Genomic DNA, 13,511 nt, shown 5'->3' with positions numbered 1-13,511 from the left:
TTACAGTATAAATGATCTTCCATCATAGGCTTTTAAATTGAATAATTTGATACTATCAATTTTATTATGAAACCTGTATCACCCTCCATGATCTCAAATAAAATTTACTTCTATCTTAGGCTACTTCTGTATTGATGTCTCAAAATAACCATCGCTCTGATACTACTTATTGGGCCTAAAGCAATAAACACAATAACGCAGAAGTAATATATCGTAATAAACCCACAGTAATAGCAACAATCAATAACGCAAGAAAAATAAAACACAACAAGATTTACGTGAAAAACCCTCTAGTGTTGAGGGAAAAAATCACGGACCACCAAAAAAATCTCTACTATCAAATAATGGATATATAAAGTTCTTCTCTAGTTATAACTAAAGCTAATCAACAATTAGGAGACAATTGAAGAAATCTCACTAAATAAGTGACTCAACAAATATACCATGGATTTGTTTCTAGAGAGTTTCAAACCCGATCTCACCGTTCAAAATGTAGAACTCTAAATCATAAACCTACTGACAAAATTTTAGCTCATTCGGATCATGGATCAACTTTTGTTCAACCAACTCTCTCTTCTTCTTTTTCTTTCTATTTTTTTTGGCTTTTCTTATTTTTCTTTTTGGTTTTGCGACACAACCTTAAAATAACCCCACTTCCTTTTATTAAGTAACTAGGGCTCTGTGTAAAAAGAAAAACCATGGCTTATAAACTTTGATTGGTCCAAAACTAATTACATGAGGCTGGATCCCATTTTCCTAACATGATCTTGGTATTCTGCCTTGCAATTGTTTTTGGCTCAAGTCCATCACACTCAACCCGCAGCTCTTCGTATATGTTGGAGGAATAGCACCGGTAAAGTGATTATTTCGAAGGTTGAGAACTTTTAGAGAGTCACTTAGAATGACTAAACATGGCGGCAGCATCCTAGTCGAGTTGTTATTGGACAAATCCAAGGCCAGAAGAGGAGAAAGATTGCAGATCATTGACCGGATTTCTCCCGACAGCGAGTTATTCGAGACCAAATAAGAGCTGATGGTAGGCGGTGGATGGGGCAGTGATCCATGAAACATGTTAAAAGCAAGGTTGAAAACCTCTAAGCTACTCCATGGGAGAACGGCAGGAACCTCCTGAAATCCAGTTAGAAAATTAAAGCCCAAATTTAAGTACTGGAGAGTTTCTTTTCCCACACTCCTGAACCAATTTAGTATTTGGCCATGAATTTTGTTGTCAGCAAGTTCCAAAAACTCAATTCATGTTGATTACGCAGAAAACTTTGGAACTCGGTTAAGTTGCATGAAGCCAATCCTAGAAGCTTGAACCTTTGACGAGTGGCAGTGATGCTGACATTGTTTAGCAAGGACAGGTAGTTGCCTGAAAGTTGGAGTCTGGTGAGATTTTTAAGCTCAAGGAATGAGTCCAACTTGAGAATTCCTGTTAGTTGATTTCTTTGTAAATAAAGAAGTTCAAGATTCTCAAGCTGGAAGATTGATTCTGGAATAGACCCACTCAAAATATTTTCCTGGAATTTCATCTCACTTAGCTCGGTAAGGTTTCCTATCCAAGGTGGAATCTGACAATCTAACTTATTGCCTCAGAGATATAATTTAGTAATTTGGGTCAAATTTCTGAGAGAAGATGGGATTTTACCAGTTAAATTGGTGTTTGACAAATCCAAGTCTGTTAGATTGGTTTGTTTACCAATCCAGGACAAGGTTCCATGGTCGAAACTCTTGGTGGAAAGGGACAGATAAACAAGTTGGGTAAGATTGGCTAAGGAAGAAGGGATCTCCCCTGAAAAATTGTTATAAGAGAAATCCAAACTCATGAGCTGGTTTAGGTTTCCAGCTGAAGGAGGAGTAGGTCCCGAAAAGTTATTGTAAGACAGATCAAGATAGTTGAGTTCAGTAAGGTTAGCAAGTGAATATGGTAACTTCCCTGAAAAATGGCAGTTGTTGATGTCTAAATATTCCAAGGACTCGAAGTTTCCAATTGATTCTGGCAGCTGTCCGAAAAAGCTTGTGTTTGCAGGGCTTAACTTCAAAAGAGGATGACTGCCCTGAATATCAGGTAAATATCCTGTAACTTCTTGATTGGATTGCAAGCTGAGAAACTGAAGACTTGGTAAGTCACAGTTTGATAAAATTAAAGTTGTCAACGAAGACAAATTTGCTGAGACATTAGGTACCAAAGAAGAAAATTTCACATCAGTGAGAGAAAGTGCATTAAGATTGGTTAACTTTTCAAGCAGAGATCTCAAGCCTAGCGTTCGAAGCTTCAATGAGTTTCCTGACAGATCAAGGAGCTCTAATTCTGATAGCTCCAGGATTTCTGATGGAACTTGACCAGAGAAGTTGGAGTAAGAGAGGTCTAGGAATGTCAGTCTTGGCAGATTCCTAATCTCTGAAGGAATTTTGGAATTGTTGAAGACATTGTTGGCAAGATTAAGCACTTCAAGGTGAACAAGACGGAAGAGGCTGCTGCTGGAATTGATTGACCCATAAAGATAACTGTTTCTAAGATCAAGGACGATTACATGACCAGCGCTGTTGTCGCACTCGCCCCATTCCATGAACAACAATCACCACCTCTTTCCTCCTCCAGTTTCCAGGATTCAGTTTTGGGATACGCATCAGGACTACTTGAGGCAGAATTATCGATGATAAAGCTTTCCTTGAACTGCAACAATGCTAAGCGCTCATCAGGGAGACACAAGGGCAGTAGCTGTACTGAAGAAACAAGAAAAAACATTAAGAGTAAATATCTCAATTGTTTACGTCCAGAACTCTTGGATGTGCAATGAAAATCAGTAGTGACAGACCATTTTCTGACAACCAGACAGTGGAAATGAAACTGTTGGAGTCGTTTGTGTGCAATTTTGTCATTGAAGCTTTAAACAGTGAAGTTTATTATTTTATTTATTTATTTATTTATTGCATCTGTTTTATCAAAGATTCCAGAAGGCAAGGTTGGAACATCCTGCAATTTGCTTTTCCAAAAGCAAACACCATTGATTTACTTGGATGAACCATGAGTCTCCCCCGAGACCATTTCAAAGTCTTCCACTTTTAATTTGCGTGTTTCCACGCTGAAACAACTTTTGCCTATTACTAATAATTTTAACCGGAAAAGACAAGAAAACCAAATTATGTTGTAAAAACTCAAAAAAAATGCATAACTTGTTCCCTGTTTTCTGTTATACTATCTTTCATTCATATTTCTCTTTTGTTCATACCCGTATTAGGCTTAAGTTGCAAATTAAACAGAGTTTTGTCGGCCACCTGCATGGGTGACAGATCAATGATCCAGTGATTTCTTTGTGCTTAATTTTTTAAGTGTTCAACGATGCAATAAACAAGTGCGAGAAGGGGAGGGCATCGAAATTAACTTCAATATAATATAAGATTTTAGCACTGTGCTACTACTGTTTGTGGTTTGAGGCCTGATTAACTTTGTTATTCCAACTTTGTCCTTTTGTGTTCTGTCAATAATCCTCTATATATGATAGTTTGTTTCTTAAAAACGCAAATGCTATTTGGGGTATCTTGTTTTTGGGGTTTATATATGATCATATAATAAAATTGATCTTAATATTTATTAAATGAAGAAAATGATCAAGATCATCAACAAATATGTGTAACAATAAATCGATTCTTTTAATCATTTTTACGAAAGTCGAAAGGCAATAATTAATATATAGAAATCAAATTTATTAAGATATTTTTGAATTTCACTAAAAAATATGTGCATGGGATTGAGTTAATCTTATAATTCTAATAAAAAATTGATCTTTTAAATAAAATTATATTTAATTGATAAAAATAAATAAATATAAAAGTTATACATACACTTTGGGAAAAGAAAAGGATGGTGCATAATGAAGCTACTTTCGGTCAATGCAAAATTTTATTTCAATATTCATCTTCTTTTGTGTTAAAATATTGCTCATTTCATACATTAAATTTAAAAAAAAAATTAAAAGCTTTTTCTGACATTATTTGATACATATATATATGGAAGATACCTGGTAATATATTAATTAGTGTATTTTTTTTTGTGTATTTATACAAATAACAAATAATTTGTGCATCGCATAAATTAATAAGAAATAAATTAAATAAAAAGATAAAAAAAATGTAATTGAACCAAATAAGAAATTTCCCATATGCAAAATTTATTGTTATTATTATTATATATAAGAAAAACACTAGGACTCAAATCAAAGATCTCTACCTCAATCCCATGCACGCCACTCTTTAACATAAACTGGAAGATACTGTTGAATAAATCATTACTCAACATATATAGCACCTTGAAACACACTATAGAAACAAAATAATTATCAAAGACTTAATTAGAGTCCTTTTCGATTAATGCAAGGGCATGTCGATCTTGAATAAATAGACACTTTTCCTGCCTTTCCTGCTGGTGGTGTGCGTATGTTGCATACTACATATTTTCCATTCTTGTAGCATGATACTTTTGTAGCCACACGCTGTCCACCTGTGTTTCGCACCGGAAAACTCACGCTAATGCCATTGTGTTCCACTGCATGCATGCATCATCAACAAAAAAAAAATGTTGTTTGTCTCATCAATGAAAGAGTATACCCTAAAAAAAAGATTCATGAAAAGAAATATAGAAGTGAAATAGAAAGCAATTTTCTTACCGTCGTGAACGTCTCGAGCTGTAGAGAAAGGAAGGACACAAAACAAGAACAAGAGGATGCAAATAATGAGCAAAGCCTTCATGTTTTTGAGAGTATGATGTTATGCTCAACTTCTGATGGCTTTCCTATGTCTATTTATATTTGAATAAACTTTTGAAAGCAGTATGAATGGGTGGGCGTTGGATCCATCAAGCAACCCCCATAATTAGGGGCATGGCCCCAGTGGAAAGAGGGAGGAAACGCATTACTAACTTTGTCACCTTCTTTATAACTTTTGTTTTTTTGACTATCAGAAGGATTGTGATTTGTGAATGCCATTCCAATTCACACTGGTCAAAGATACAAAACTTAAAAAAACAAAAGTTTGCACTTTTGTTATTATTAGAAACATTTTATCTTACTTTCTAGTTATTCAATTATTTTACGTGAAATGAGATTTTTATTTTTTGAATATGGTTTCACTTTATTCTAAAAGAGAAAAATGTGTAATGAAGTATAACTAAAAAGAGTCCTTTAAATAATAAAAATATTTTTTAATAATTTTAAATATATTTTTAAATTAAATTAAAGAAATATATAATTTATTAATGAAAATAATTATTTATCTCATAACGTGTTTGGTAGGGTAGAAAAGTGAAAAGATAGACAAGGGAAAGTGAAAAAATGAAAAAAAAAAAATTGTTCAATCAACCCATGTCACGTGTTTTTAAAATTTTCTATCGGTCATTCAATTTCTTTCATTATTTTTCCCCAAAAGATCTTCCCCAAACCATGTGATTTTTACCTTAGGTTTTAGGCTCCATCTCCTTCTGCCTATGATCCAAAAGTTCCAAATCAATTGTTTTTTCACACAGGAAGCTATGTACCTGGAAGTCTACTTTGTGTAGCAGCAGCCGATGAATTGGATGTGTTGAAATCTATTTGTTTTTTTTTTTCTCTTTTGTAAATTTCTCTTATTACATTTTTTTTAATATTTTATATGCGTATAACCTTAATTATAAAAACATATAAGCAGTAAATACATTAAAATTAAAGCAAGAAAGTAGGTGAAACATAGAACAAACCACACTAGACCTTAATTATGTAAATGACCATGGCGATTTCACTTAATTATGCAAGGACATATATAGACCATCTACTTCAGAACTATGGCTCGAAGTATAGCATATATAGACTAAATAATATATGACTGACGCATTAGTTTGGGTTTCAATATCCTTGAACTTCAACTTAGTTTACACGAAAATGCACTAGTTCATAGTTTACAGGAAAATGCACTATTTCATGGCTGATGCTACTGCATGAGCTCATTCTAAAAAATTTGTTTGTTTCTCCAATAATAATATCTAACAGGAATGAAGAACCCAATGAATGTGATGCCTACTAGACAAGCATACATAAATGGTGGAAGAACTGGAGATACCATAGACATTATCAACAAATTGGCCTAAATGTGCTGTTGCTGATCAAACATTGAGAAATAGAAAGGAACTAGAAGGGACTGATCTGACGAGCCAACCTTAATAAAATCTCAGGCACGAGGCGTTTTCTTGGACGTTCCAGAGCTTCCTCATCACTAGCATGTATCACAGCAACCAGATGGTCAAATGGATCATCCTTCTACCTCTTAAAGGATCCTGCATAGCAGCGCTCGATTTTAGGGGAGGAAAGAAGAGTTTATCAATGCCATATCAATATATTTGTCACAAATTTATTTGCTCAAGGAACTGGAAAGCAGGGAAACCTTCAAATAGCATACCAAAAAAAAAAAAATGCAGTAGCGTAAATCATTGTGTGCATCAATCCTTAAATATTGTTATGACTAAAAAATCATGTAAAACAGAGCTCTGGCCAAAACAGTAGTTTGGTTCTATTAGCTACTAGTAATAAAAACAAAAAAAAAAAAAAATTGTTGAAGTATGGTCCTTGGTTGAAAGATGATCCAGTATCGACGGTGAGGGATGCTGTTGTGGCAAAAGGAATCAACCATGTCAGAATAAGTTTCTATAGTTACATATCACAAAAGTAGATGTAGGAACTGGTATATTAAACCTATAATGACAATAAAAAGCTAGAAATGATCACTTACCTGTAAAAACATATCAGTATGAGACTTTCCTTGATATAAAATTAGCTCCGCCTCAGCCCCTACCCCTCTGAGAGCATCTACAAAGTTTATACTGCACAGAAAACGTCAATACCAGGAAATAATGCAGCACTTTCTGTAAAAATTTGCAGTAAATCCATTGCAGCAGTAGATGACTCCGTTTCACAACTTAGAACAATATTTACCTTTACAATCTAAAACTTTATAAACCGCATTTGACAGGGATGGCAAATTGGGAAACACATGCATTACTAGCAATATGATATCTGTTCTTCACCACCATACATCAGTAGAGAGAACAGTATCTGATAGAATTATTCTAGTTACAATCATTATTACATAATACCTATTACGATTCCAGAATAAAAATATAGTAATGGAATTAAATACAAGAAGGTACCCACTCATCACCTGGACGCAGAATATTGTTTTTTTTTTTTCTCAGTAGCATATGCCATTTGAAAATAAACAAAGTTATTAAACAATCAACATCTAGGAGCCATATCCAATAGAACTTAGTTGTTAACGCTATGCCAACAGGAATTCTAACCTGGCATCTGATGGTATTGATTAATCTGAAGTTCCATGGAAAAGTTTAATAGGAGGCAGAAGAAAAGCAGCTTCTCTACAGTTTGGATCTTTTACTCTTAACTTCAGGAGAAATTTTGTTCAAAGGACTCTTCCCCTTCCATAATGCTGTAAGATAGAAAGAGAACTTTAGTTGGGTAATAAACTGGTAGATGGGGTAATAAAAGGAAAATGACAAGTACATATAGATGTTTACCGGAAAAATACTGTAGGCGGAATACCTTAAAAAGATGGAACAATAAAGGCCTCGATTGTGGAAATAATCAACCACATTGAATAAATTGTACCTATTCACAGAATTTAAAAGGAAATAAGCAGATATCTATGTACAACTATCAATCTGTTTATACAATTTAACTGGAAAATAAGACCATATGATGTACATTGTACAACTATCAATGAACAGAAAGAGCATAACGCAAACATAACAAACAGCATTTTACACTATGAAAGTCATTCCCATTGCAGTGATACCCTCCTGCAAATAATTTCTCTGAAAGTCAGAAAGCATGGAAACTATGCCCCAAAACCATTCCAATGACTCCACATAAGAAGTGAAACGGTAGCTTGTTGCTTATTCATGCTTAGGATATAAACATTTTTATCATACAAAAGGTATTAAAAAGGTTTTCAATTCAGATAGCATTAAGAACATTGTAGTCCCAAAATTATGCCCAAAAAAAATAGATAAGTAAAGCTTTCTGCAGATCCAACATATCTTATGCAAGACTCACGATAAAGAACACATAAAAGTTTACCCGCCAGATAAACCAAAATAAGCTTTTATCTGGGAGACACTCTAGGTGATTCTTTCTCCTCTAGATTCTTTGATTGCTTGCTGCAAGAGAACACAAGCAGAAATATGTGCCCCTGCTGACTGACCCATTAAATAGATTCTATTCAAAAAATAACCATAAAGGAGTCAATTGACATAATATGGAAAAAGGAGAGGCATGCATCAAAAAAAGCAGTCAGTCACCTATTAGGATCACCTCCATATCCTCCAATGATATTGCATATAAATGAGATCCCTTGAGATACATCTTTCACCATACCACTAATGGTTCCCTGGGGAAAGTTTCTGCATACTAATATCAAGCAAAGACATTTAGTGTTTGAAGAAAACAGACAGGCCTCGTGAAGATAATAAAATTTTATGACAATATGTGAGTTGGTTAATATCTGGGGAGGGAAATTGCATAGAGCATGGAGACAAAACCATTCATTGGATATGGCTTTCCATTAATAAAGTTACAAGTACTTATTTTGACCCTTAGAATATTTCACTCAGGAGTGGCATTGTTGGCAAACATGAACACAGCACCATGTCATGGCATCAACCAAACTAATACCTGTGATCAACGCATGCTACTATGATGTCTCTTTCTGCCAATTGTAGTCCCAGAAGGGAACCCCAAGCCTTGTACCTAAATCAACAGAAAAGTTCAGAAACTTAACATAAAAGAATTGAATGATATTATATACTTTCAATAAATATTTTATGGTCCGCCAGAATTGAAAGTGGTTGATATTGTTAGACACTGTTTGATCATTCAAGTCCACTGAGTTAGCAATTTCAGCCTTAAATTCTCTTTAGGTTTATAGATACTTCATATGACATATCTCAATCTACGATTATCTAATTCCTTAGCACAGCCCACATGCATACACAAATACAAGGAAAGACAAACCGATGCAGAACCACCTTAAGGTATATTAAGGAATCTCAAGGCTATATCCTGCATTACATATTTAAATTAGGATTTATGAGTAATAAGATACAAAATCTTCCTCCTTTCTTCCATCTCATACTCTCTCATACACCTCATTCTTCCATCTCATACTCTCTCTTTCTTCCACCTTTCTTCCCTGGTTCTCAAGTTCTTCCTTTTTCATTCACAAATAATATACTACTTACTAAGAATGAGAGCTCCCTCATTCTCAAAGAAACCTACAATTCACTTTTCTCAAACCTGTATTGTATATTTAAGCCCGCAACTACGGCAATACTTGTTAGCAAAGCTTTGCTACGGCTAATTTGTAGTGTTACTTCAGATTCAGGGGCCTGGTGCATGTTACCAAATTAAATAATGCAAAACTCAACAGTTGTACATTAAAATGTGACTGATACGCATGCAGCAATCTCATGTCACTCACCCAAATATCCAGGCTCCGCCGGTCACAAACACCACAACTGGCTTTGGGCCATTACTATTTGTTGGCAAGTATAAATCCTATCTGTCGATTCATCATCAAAAGAAAAAACAGCAGCATTAATCTATTATATGTGACAAGCAAGTTAATAACATATAACTACTTGTGCCACATATTCACATACCTATTACTTGGTTGATCTCCATAAACAATACTCCGTCGTACTTGACAAGAGAAAAAATAACAATACTCAACTGTAGAAGATTAACAAGTTATGCTTTTATCAATATGAAGATATTTGAAAGCAACCTACAAGACAAATATTTATGGCATTGGTGAACAACAGAGCTAAACTTCTATTTCTGTTACAATCAAGCACATATTAGTTATATTTGTCTTTCATTCCACCACATATTCAATTTTTAAACTGCCTAAGTATGAAGGCAAACATAGTGCAGATGTCATTTATCCCAAGCAAAGAGCTGCACAACCACAATCCTCAAAAACTTGACTGCAACTTCTATCACACATGAGTACGCATCCCCTGTGAATTCAATTAGTGGGAGAACTAAGACATGTAGGGATAGCGTTACAGCCAAGTCAGTGGAGTCACTCGGTCCCACTGAAAATTGAAAAGCTCCAAAAACACATCGTTTACGAAATATTCTAAAATGACCCATTGGGAAAGAAATATTGGCATCACTATATGGTATTCGAATAATTTTTATAAAAGATTTTATGGGTCATATATATAAATTTTAAAGCTTGGAAGAAATTTTGATAATTTCAATAGTTTGTAGATAATGGGACCCACCACAAGAGCTTTGGACTTAGCAACACTAAAACAAAGAAGAGATAACAAGGAGAATAAGGTTCTTCAATTCTAAAAGAAACATACAAATAACAAGGAGAATAAAGTATGAAGATTTTTTTTCTTTTAACATTTTGGAAGCAACGCCAAAAGAAGAGATAAAAATTTAACACTTGAGGTTCGTGTAAAAAACTTTTCAAACCCTAATTTTAGGTTGAGAAATATCATTTTCATAATAAGATCACTTTAGAGATATGTTATTATTTTAGTTTATTGACCTCACTCAAGGAAAATCTTAGCTCCACCACTGAAGATAAGTTGAGTCTTTGTGATCATTTCCTGTGGTACAATAACAATTGGGCCCCATTTGGTGCCCTTGTAAATGGTAAAGGATTACTTATATATTCACTAATGCTAAAAACAGAAAATAATTCAGTAATGAATTATGCAAAATATAAAAGTATTCTATTCCAAGTTTCCAACACCTTCTTGATTTCCTTTTTCTTTTTCCTCATTCTTACATTCATATATTTTCAGTTTCTTAAATGATTTAGAAGGGGCAATCTCTTGCTCAACTTCACTTTAACCCAAAACCTACTTATTTTCATGTGAAAAAAAAAAAAAAAAAAAAGAGAAAATACCTTGAAGAAAACCAGGTAAAAGAAGCAAAGCATAGCAAGCAAGAGCAACTAATCTTGGGATCCACCTGTAGCCTACCCTGAATGAAAATGTATGATTAAACAATATATATACATATAAAATAATCAAGTGAAAAGCAATTCAAAATAAGTTCAAGGACAATAACGCGTGTTAGATAAAAAATGAATTATTTTTTTCATTAGTTCTATCTCAAAAAATACCAACAAATTGCAACAAAACACATGCAGCAAGCAAATTTAACAAGAACTAAGCTCCAAATATGGCAGAAGAAGGTTCAGAATAATAACAATATTTCCGTTAATCATAGAGCTAGTGAAAACTAACAAAACCTAATAGACCAGTAGAACCTTCCTTGGAACTCAACCCGACTCAACTTACTTTGACTTAAAGTGGTCAACTACTTAACCTGAATAACCCAAAACCGGAGGAGCCAAAACCTGAATCAACTCAAACCAAAAAAAAAAGAGTGGCATAGATAGATCCAAGTAGACGTGAAGTCAGAACGACCAAAAATTATATATTCACTATAAATTTCATTCTTTCTCATTTGAAATTCAATTTGATTAAAAATAATAAATATAAATATCAATTATTAAAAAAGTAACCTAAATTTGATTCAAGTATGTGTATAATAACTCAAATTTGAAACCCAAAATAACCTAACCGCAAAAAAACTTAGGACCCAAACTTACCAGATTCAATTAATCCAAACAAAAAGAGAGCAAAATAAAAGAAGAAAAGGAAAACTAAATCAAAATGACATGAACCCCATATTAACCGAAACCCGAAATGACTCTTAAATTAACCTCTTAACCGGAATCAATCGATATCTTAAAACTTAAGTTGTTAGCTTTTAATCAATTAATGTTTGATATGGATCTCAGAAATGCATCAGTTCATCAATGCATTATCATTTTACTTTTATGGTTAATAATCAGATACCAAAAACCACCTGCTCCAATCTTCTTGACGTGTAATTAAACTTGAGGATGCAATGGGATCAAACTTTGATTTCAATTAAATTTCCGATAAACCGATTCAATTAGGAAACATAATCGTAGAATATTACTAAGCCTCCTTTTGATTTGCTTTTGCAACACTCCTTTTGCTTATGAAAGTGAAAAGCAAGAAGTGCTTGTAGATGAAAAGTAAATAATATTTTTAAGGAATTAACAAATAATATAATTTATTTATCAAAAATTCTTCATTTCTGGATTTTTTTTGAAAAGGAAAATTGAAACTATGCAACTATTTCCTAACACTTAAAGCAACCACTCAGAAAAATTATAGTAATTGTATTTGCTTCTCTTCTTTCCTTCAACTTTCTAGAGAACCAAACACAGCCGAGATTCACAAATAATAAACTAAATAAAAATCAAAGTATTATTAAAAAAAAAAAAGCAACTGAAATACGCAGATAAATACGTCAAAATAAATAAACAAATACGTATTCAAATGAATGTACGTATATTATACCCGAGATATCGGAGGAGAGTGAAGCTAAGCCGCGTAAGAAGACAAGTCTCAGCCGCAGCGTGCCCGATCTCTCGGCTAAACGACGGCTGACGCTCCATCCTAGCCGATTTCCGGCTGCGCTGCTATTGACGATAGTTGCCGTAGGTCCCAAAGACGGACCCCAGGAACCTGTAAATCAAGCAACTAACATCCAAATCAAGATGATTTTCACTTCCGCCACGTTGGCCATGGTCATGCACCGGCGGTAACAAGGATGTCATCGCCAGCCCCATAAGAGTGGATCTGAGATTAGAGGGATTTTTCTTTTTTTTTTTGCTTTAATTGTGAGAATCTTCGCTGTTGTTTATTGCTTCAAGCCTTTGATCTTCTCTTTTTGTTTGTTTGGATTATATAGCTTTTTGTTTTGCCACTGTGGAGTGGAGTGTGTGTATTATTTACGTGCGGACCTGATTTACTAGTCATGTCAAGCCACGTGGCAAAATTATGATCTAGTGGGGTCCATCTCGGCCTTGGGCGGAACTGCAAGTTTATTTTTTTTTTCGAGCTAATATTTTTATTATTATTATAAAATATTAAAATACTCTTATTACTATACAAAATTAAATGTTTACAATTTTATTATTTGAATATGATTTCCACTTTTAGTAATTGAATGCAAAGTCGTCAAAATTTAATGAAATTCAAAATTTTTTATTTAATTTGTTTGAGTTCAAGCTCTATTGTCTGAGAAATTATAAAAGTTATAGATTGGATAAATCTTAATCAATTTAATTTAAACTAATTGAGTCCAAATTTGATCTAAAGTTTAATTCAAAATTGCTCGAAAAGAAAATTTGTCACCTTTATTATTTAAAAAATATTAATTTAATTAAAAAAATAAATTTTAAAAAATTATTAGTTTATTAATTTTTAAAACTTTATAATAACAATTAGACTCATGAAGATCTGGCAACTCAAGGAATAAATTTCATTTCTAGTCACTAAATTATCATCATAATTTTAAATGAGTTACTCATCTTTAATTTGTATAAATAAAATCATTCAAATT

The 13,511-nt window shown here is 33.4% G+C and overlaps 2 protein-coding genes across 13 annotated transcripts; both read right to left on the bottom strand.

Moving 5' to 3' along the window:
• Positions 1-297: 297 nt before the first annotated feature.
• LOC111306601 (receptor-like protein 7) lies at positions 298-12,823 on the bottom strand. Of its 12 annotated transcripts, none has more exons than XM_089750159.1 (13): positions 12,464-12,823; positions 10,969-11,045; positions 9,701-9,770; positions 9,520-9,600; positions 8,715-8,789; positions 8,342-8,450; positions 8,121-8,258; positions 7,559-7,649; positions 7,325-7,470; positions 6,960-7,040; positions 6,757-6,847; positions 4,668-6,631; positions 298-4,546 (listed from the first exon to the last, which is right to left on the bottom strand). In XM_089750159.1, the coding sequence occupies exon 13, from the start codon at positions 2,568-2,570 to the stop codon at positions 1,593-1,595; it is 978 nt and encodes a 325-aa protein (XP_089606285.1). In that variant the 5' UTR covers positions 2,571-4,546; positions 4,668-6,631; positions 6,757-6,847; positions 6,960-7,040; positions 7,325-7,470; positions 7,559-7,649; positions 8,121-8,258; positions 8,342-8,450; positions 8,715-8,789; positions 9,520-9,600; positions 9,701-9,770; positions 10,969-11,045; positions 12,464-12,823; the 3' UTR covers positions 298-1,592. The 12 variants fall into 12 exon arrangements, with proteins under 12 accessions (XP_089606285.1, XP_089606281.1, XP_089606282.1 ...); XM_089750155.1 differs by having other exon boundaries at positions 4,668-6,304; positions 12,464-12,822; XM_089750156.1 differs by lacking the exon at positions 6,960-7,040.
• LOC149512992 (putative isoprenylcysteine alpha-carbonyl methylesterase ICME) lies at positions 2,689-12,723 on the bottom strand. The gene is made up of 9 exons (XM_089751132.1): positions 12,675-12,723; positions 12,464-12,631; positions 10,008-10,138; positions 9,336-9,427; positions 8,715-8,789; positions 8,342-8,443; positions 7,584-7,649; positions 6,757-6,847; positions 2,689-2,727 (listed from the first exon to the last, which is right to left on the bottom strand). Exons 1-9 carry the CDS (start codon positions 12,721-12,723, stop codon positions 2,689-2,691), a joined length of 813 nt encoding a protein of 270 aa, XP_089607258.1.
• Positions 12,824-13,511: the final 688 nt, after the last annotated feature.

This window comes from Durio zibethinus, chromosome 21, assembly GCF_047325235.1.
Source record: "Durio zibethinus cultivar Kanyao isolate XHJ-2024 chromosome 21, ASM4732523v1, whole genome shotgun sequence".
Lineage (NCBI taxonomy): Eukaryota > Viridiplantae > Streptophyta > Magnoliopsida > Malvales > Malvaceae > Durio > Durio zibethinus.
This window is presented reverse-complemented; position numbering and strand designations above follow the sequence as displayed.

Excerpts from the sequence above, each read along its gene's own strand:
- LOC111306601 (XM_089750159.1), bottom strand. The coding sequence starts at position 2,570 with ATGGAATGGGGCGAGTGCGACAACAGCGCTGGTCATGTAATCGTCCTT.
- LOC149512992 (XM_089751132.1), bottom strand. The coding sequence starts at position 12,723 with ATGACATCCTTGTTACCGCCGGTGCATGACCATGGCCAACGTGGCGGA. Across the intron at positions 9,428-10,007 it reads TCAAGTTTTTGAGGATTGTG|GCCCCTGAATCTGAAGTAAC; the intron begins GTTGTGCAGCTC and ends AACATGCACCAG. Across the intron at positions 2,728-6,756 it reads ATACTGATATGTTTTTACAG|TACAGCTACTGCCCTTGTGT; the intron begins GTAAGTGATCAT and ends TTGTTTCTTCAG.